Source organism: Protomyctophum parallelum (assembly GCF_964188405.1).
Source record: "Protomyctophum parallelum genome assembly, chromosome: 2".
NCBI lineage: Eukaryota > Metazoa > Chordata > Actinopteri > Myctophiformes > Myctophidae > Protomyctophum > Protomyctophum parallelum.
The window spans coordinates 43,236,237-43,243,060 of record NC_139699.1 but is presented as its reverse complement, the minus strand read 5'-3'; the positions used below and the strand labels follow the sequence as shown (position 1 = coordinate 43,243,060).

General features: G+C 40.2%; 1 protein-coding gene across 2 annotated transcripts; it reads left to right on the top strand.

Annotated features, from left to right (window-relative positions):
* Positions 1–385: 385 nt before the first annotated feature.
* nudt21 (nudix hydrolase 21) lies at positions 386–6,426 on the top strand. 2 transcript variants are annotated; one of them, XM_083757523.1, is made up of 7 exons: positions 386–668; positions 1,113–1,313; positions 1,636–1,699; positions 2,011–2,100; positions 2,244–2,319; positions 2,843–2,957; positions 5,995–6,426. In XM_083757523.1, exons 1-7 carry the CDS (start codon positions 547–549, stop codon positions 6,014–6,016), a joined length of 690 nt encoding a protein of 229 aa, XP_083613649.1. In that variant the 5' UTR covers positions 386–546; the 3' UTR covers positions 6,017–6,426. The 2 variants fall into 2 exon arrangements, with proteins under 2 accessions (XP_083613649.1, XP_083613648.1); XM_083757522.1 differs by having other exon boundaries at positions 2,011–2,103.
* Positions 6,427–6,824: the final 398 nt, after the last annotated feature.

Below are 6,824 nucleotides of genomic sequence, written 5' to 3'. Positions count from 1 at the left end.
TACATTCGAGAATGGACCCGCCCCTTTATGTGCATATCTGCATAAAATTATTAATACTACTATTCACTATTCACAATCACATAATAATAAATATAAACTGCTGTTCACACTCCCCGCCACTAGGGGTCACTGGTGTGCAATAACACCTCAGACTTGATAAGCCGCCAACATCAGGGGTTGCCATGTCCGCTTAGTATAAGCAACTTTGGGCTTATTTTTCTGTAAAGTTGCTTAGTAAATATTGGTAGTTTTAGGGTTGCGGTTTTTGGGGTACTGTTTCTGAAGTGTAGTTGCTAGCCTAGTCGCTTATTTTGGGCTTGCTTGTTTCTCTTCCAAAACCTGGCAACACTGGAGCGGAAACGGAAAGGAAGTGGAGGAGGAAGAAGAAGACGGGAACGCGGCGACATTTTTTTTGTGTGTGTTGGTTTCCTGATTCATTCTCGTGTAGTTTTTCTTTGTTATTCTGATCATATTTCCCCATCCCTTTTACCGCCTCGGCTCTACTACTCTAACTGTAGTGTATTAATTAATATCCATATTGTTATTATGGCCGTCGTGCCTCCCACTCGCTCCTCCACCGGCTGGCCGCGCGGCGCCGTTCAGTTCGGGGGAAACAAATACATCAGCGGCCCGGCCAAACCCCTCACGCTGGAGAGGACCATCAACCTGTAAGTAATAATAGTAGTTGTAGAAGAATTGTTGTTAGTATCATTTTGGCAAAAGATTTCTACCAACATGACATACTTCTTATTTATTTCTTATTACGCTACTGCCGTTTTTCTGAAAAACGCATCAGTCTGCATCTCTGCAAGGACCATGACACTACCTTTTTAACCCTGTAATAATACAACATATTTTAATTAATATATATTTTTCACCTAAACGTGTTCAATGCAATGCCATTGGTCATGATATTTGCATATAAATACCACTCGCAGAGGCTGAAATTCACACAAATTAAAAATCTCTGGACTCTGCAATTTTGACGTGTGTGACGCTGGGATTCGAACGTGGGTGTACCGTGTGAAAGAGGCTCTGAGCCACTCTGCTACATGTATTTATTTCACATGACTCTGTTAATGAATGTGCATGTATTATTTAATTTATTGCAGATACCCTCTTACCAACTACACGTTCGGCACCAAGGAGCCTCTGTATGAGAAGGACAGCTCAGTGGCAGCCAGGTTCCAGCGGATGAGGGAAGAGTTTGACAAGATGGGCATGAGGAGGACAGTGGAGGGCGTCCTCATTGTCCACGAACACAGACTGCCTCATGTATTACTGCTGCAGCTGGGGACCACGTTCTTCAAACTGTGAGTGGAAAGTCTTAAACCTGAGACCTTTAAATGGGTTAAAGGTGTATTGTTTCAACATTCACTTGTCCGGTGCATTTATGACAGTAGTTATCGTCTGTCAGGTGGAAACCTCCTACAATGTCCAAAATTGTTAGCTTTCAGGAGTCAATTTCAGAAATGGCAAAAGTAGCAGATCTACAAGCTCGAATCGTGTCGCAAGCCTGCAGATCGGCTACTTTTGTCATTTTGTGTGACGCTGTAGGTAGTATGATCAAGTAGGGCGTTAATTTACGAAAAAAGTTAAAATATGGCGATAAGAGGTTCTTATGTTCTTTTGCAGTCCTGGTGGAGAGTTGAGTCCGGGGGAAGATGAGGTGGAAGGTCTGAAACGCCTGATGACGGAGGTAAGACTTTGTTTCTACTTTATTGTTGTACAAGATCCCAAACAGTGTCAAGAAAAGTGTTATATGGTTTAAAGAACAGAGAAAGAAAGGGGCTAAATAAAGTCGTATAACACGAGGACACAATGTCAAATTTGCATTATGTTGTCATGGTCAAAAAAAATAAAGTTGAGAAACAGTTGCAGGAGACAAACATGGCAGCAGATATAGAATCACACATAACCTGTGCAGTTGAAGCTCAATTATTACTATAAATAAAATATAAATATGGACGATGGACATAAACATTGATATTTATTCTGGTTGTATGTCAGATCCTCGGCCGTCAGGATGGGGTGAAACAGGATTGGGTGATTGATGACTGCATTGGCAACTGGTGGCGCCCCAACTTTGAGCCTCCACAGGTGGTCAGATGAGATTGATTTATTTGATTACTTACCGATTTTAAATGTTTGCTTGTATGCTAAGCACAAAATGTCATATGGTACACATTTTGTACTTACTGTATCATGCTAATCCAAACTCTGAACTGGTTGTGTTTTTGCAGTACCCTTACATTCCAGCACACATCACCAAACCTAAGGAACATAAAAAACTATTCCTTGTTCAGTTGCAGGAAAAGGGTAAGTGCATCAGACCATAGGAGCACCATGCTCTACTGAGGTTGGTGGATGAATATGACTTCAAATGATATGTTTTTGTTCAAGTAATTTGTAATAGCTCGATATTCTGATAGTAATTATCCCCGTACACTGTTAGTTCAGTATAGGGGTCTCCCATCTTTAGTAAAGAGAAAATGCACTTTCAGGTCTAATTTGATCAAAACAGGAGTGTGAACTCAAACACACACACAGGATAAATAAGTGAGTCCAGTGACTCAGGGTTCCTTGAGGGGGTCTCAAACCCTGAGAGTTATGGGGGTCCTTGAAATAAAAAGGTTTGAGAACCACTGATCGTGGATAAAATCCTAGACCGCAGCTTTTCCGATACTGGTATCGGTATTGGAACAACTTTGGTGCTGGTGATCTTGTGTTTTTGTTTCATTTTCTTCGGACCATCCACCCGGTAAAAGACTGTTGTTTGTAACGAGTGCTTACATTTGGTTTTGCTGTCCTTCACTCATGCCTGTGCTTTTTTCCCCTGTAGCCTTGTTTGCTGTCCCCAAGAACTATAAGTTGGTGGCAGCGCCGCTGTTTGAGCTGTATGACAATGCTCCTGGGTATGGGCCAATCATCTCCAGTCTACCACAGCTATTGAGCAGGTATATTTAAGCTTTTGGTGTACTGTATAGTACACCATGTACTTGCATAGTGTTTGCAAGATATAGGTTTGAGGATTTTCACAATATTTTTATAATAGTCTTTGGAGAGGGACTTAATAATTGCCCGGAAAACCTTTATTGTCACCCACCCTTACCTAGCCTCAGGGACTGCAGGCGTTTTGTTTTCAAAAGAAACGAAAAAAAGCTTGTGCGGACGACCCAGGAAACCTGGCAGGAAACCTGGTCTAGTGGGGGCGGAAGTGCCATTAATACAGAGAAGAGTTAGGGGTTACCGTAGGGGTGGGCGTTATGGAAAAATATTATATCACAATTAGGGATGCACCGAAAGGGAAATTCTTGGCCGAAACCGAATACCGAATATAGGAAACAGTTGGCCGAAAACCGAATACCGAATAGCCGAATACATCTTTGTTGTAAAGCTACCTGATTATGGCAAAAGACATGATTATGGCAAAACCTAACTTAAATAATAAACACTTATGGGTCCATTAAAAAAACATCGAATTAATTGGAGGCTTTGTGATTAATTAATCTCATTTTAATCGCATATCAATAGGCCTATTTGACCTGAGCAGTGAGCTTTTTTTTCTACATAATCATAGGCAATAAAACAAGTAGTAATAATAATAGTGATAATATTATTTATATAATGCTTCTCTGAATACTTAAAGATGCTTTTCAAGGGGAACATGAGAAAACAAATAAAAAACAACTTTATTAGGGAAAAACTAAGACTATGGAATAAAATAAATGAAAGTGGAATGAGATAGCTGGGGAAAGTAATATTCAAGTGGTGGGTTTGAACTTGGCATGTCTTTGAGAAGTGCATAGTTTCGACAGGTCTGCCTGACAGTGAAACTAAACACGGGCAGACGCAAGGATATTCTATCATTCATTTATAATGGAAACCAGCAACATGTTGATGCAAAGACGTGTAGCTGCTCCAAATGATATATCCATTCGTCTTTGTGTCTGCCCGTGTAAACGCAGCATCGAGTGTGAGGGGTTTAGTTGGGGAACGGAATACGGATGGAAAGTACTATAGCGTTATTAAGGAGGACTCCTTCTAACGATATGGACCAGAGCTAAACTAATGTTAGCTCCCATGCTAGCTAGTAGCTACCCTCGTCAGACAACACCACCACCATCCAGATCGGGTGGAAGGCAGCTGCTGATATCACTTTGCTTGTGCCCGTGGATGGGAAATAAGATTTAAAAGGCTATGGAAGCGTGGATGAAAGCACATATGTGTGCAGTAAAGTTGTGTCGGACTCGGATCTGTCTGTGCATTCTGTCTGCTGACTGCTGCGTGTGTTGTGTGTGAGTGACTGTCTTAAAGAGCGTCATAAGCATGCGCCCTTCCCTTCCTGCGCTGGAAGTAGCAGATCTACAAGTTATCTACCCGTCGCAATGCACAGCACTTTGGGCTTGTACATCTGTGTTTTTCCCGCAGTTTAGTTGAATTATATCGATTCACAACTTTAGGACCACTACTACTATTCGGTGATATTTTTCGGCTTATTTGAGCCGAAACCGAATAGGCCGAAAATACATTTTTAGCCATTTTCGGCCGAATATTTTCGGTGGCCGAATTTTCGGTGCATCCCTAATCACAATGATTTCAAGCAGTATCACAAGACATGATATTATCACGATATTTGTTCATCCACCTACAAGGTAACAGTATTAAGTAACTAAAAGAAAAAGGATTAACGAAACATTTAGAGTAGACCAAAATACTTTTTAATTTTGGATAACGAAACTGTCGTTCTACAAAAGTATAAATTTAGGTATAGAACTGCAAATATTTATTGTCCACCCCTAGGTTACCGTCTGGTATTTTGTTTTAAATTAAAAAACAAAGTGCCTGTCCTTTTTTGTACCGGTGCCATATGAGACTGCAAAGGTTTTAAGTGTGAAGTTGCTCAGGGACTCTATGACACAGAGCAGCCAGGGGGCAAACACTGGACCTTCTGATTCCCTGACACACTCTGCCACTTCTTGTCTATGGCCACCCATTTAAAACTGTAATGTGTGGGTGATTGTGCAATCAATAATCCACCTTTTATTCTAGTAATTATGGTTAATGGTTTGAAACTCGAAAAGAACGGAAATACCTCAATGTTTTCGAGATCTGCAAGATCTGCTACTTTTGATACTTGTGTGTGTAGTATGATTAAGTAAGGCATTCATTTACGGGGAGAAAAAAAACCCACATAGTTAGAATATGGAGATGGGAGGTTTCTGCCCGTCAACAGCGATATGTAGACTGGACAACATGTATCTCTTAAATTGTCTTAAGTGGAGGTACAGGGATATAGAAAGGTCCAGTAGGCTGGGCAACGTGATGTAGACTTGTACTTTCAGTTAGACATTTCGAACAGTAGTTTTTGTCCAGGTGAGATGAAACTGGAGAGCGTTTTATTAGGAAATATGGATGAATTAATTTATTGAAACTTGTTGGAATGTTTCAGCTTATGAATTATTCTGAGCCATGCACCTGGTAAAGGTTGATACTTGTTGATACTGAGAATAAGCATGAAATAAATCAATGTTGCTACTATGACTCCTCAGGCATGCGACAAATGGTTATCTGTGACGGCTGCTGCTCTCTTCTTAATAGTTGTACGTTTGGCAGTGTGCAGGTTTTTCTTTTCATGTGCACTAGATGTTTTGCCTATGCACCTGTCAATAGATGTTGGTTTTTTTTAATCTAGGTGTGAGTTATTGTTTATTTTTTTACAGCTCCTACTATGACTTGAAATGAATTGAGTTGAACAAATGATGGTAGAAAATCAGACCTGTCTGAAGTGAGTGGTGAAACAGCGACCCCTGTTGGTACCCTAAACCTACAGACGGGGACGGACGGATCACTGGTTCTAGGAGTGGTTGCACCACTCAAAACATTCTGAAGACCGCACATGCAGAGTTAAATAAATGTGCAAAGCATAAAACTAACCATGTCCTACAGTATATGTGACGCCTGTTAATGTTTTGGTTTCCCCTCTTTCCTTAGGTTCAACTTCATCTACAACTAAATTGCATGGAAAAATATGTGCAGTGTCTGGCTGTCTCTATGAGCGCAGCATTTTCCAGTCACGATCAGAGACAGCGCGATTATGGACAAAGGGTGACTAAACTCTGGCCTAACTTAAACATGAACCTCACTACATTGGAGATGCGGGCCGTAAATGACAAGTTTATTACTGATGGAAGAACATACTGTCTGTGATCTTTCTTTTGTTTTTTATCTGAAGAAGGAACGGGAGCAGTTTTCTAGCAAACATGTTTAATTTCTTAGTGTGTCTGTCCGGTTTTATGCTCCCACAGAAGATGGCAGTGTTTGATGTAAAAAAAAAGAAAAAAAGAAAAACAAACCCATGACATTGAATTTCTGTTCTTTTAAGATGCTATGCTTTTTTTTTTTAATAAATCAATTTAAAATGTGGTCTTTGAAAGGTCAAAGTGTATGTGCATGCTGCAATACTCTACTGTCAGCTCAGTACATGACAGAAAAATATTCATGTCTTCATGTCTTCAAATGCAAGACAAATATTTGCTAGTTAAGCCCAAACTACACCAATGATTTGCCATGCAACTCTTTGCAACCATTGTCCCCAATGGCAGTTCAGAGTTACAAGGAGTTGCATTGGTGCAGTTGACTTTACAAATGTTTTTGCAAGAAGTTGTGACTAAAGTTGCATATGTGTTTTAGACCTTCATCAGGTTATCTTAAGGTACATAAAGGACTAGAGGAAAATTATACAGCAATTCAACTGAATCATATGTCACAAATTGTTTGCTACTTTCCCTAAACATGTCTCTTTCCATTTGAATCAATGCATT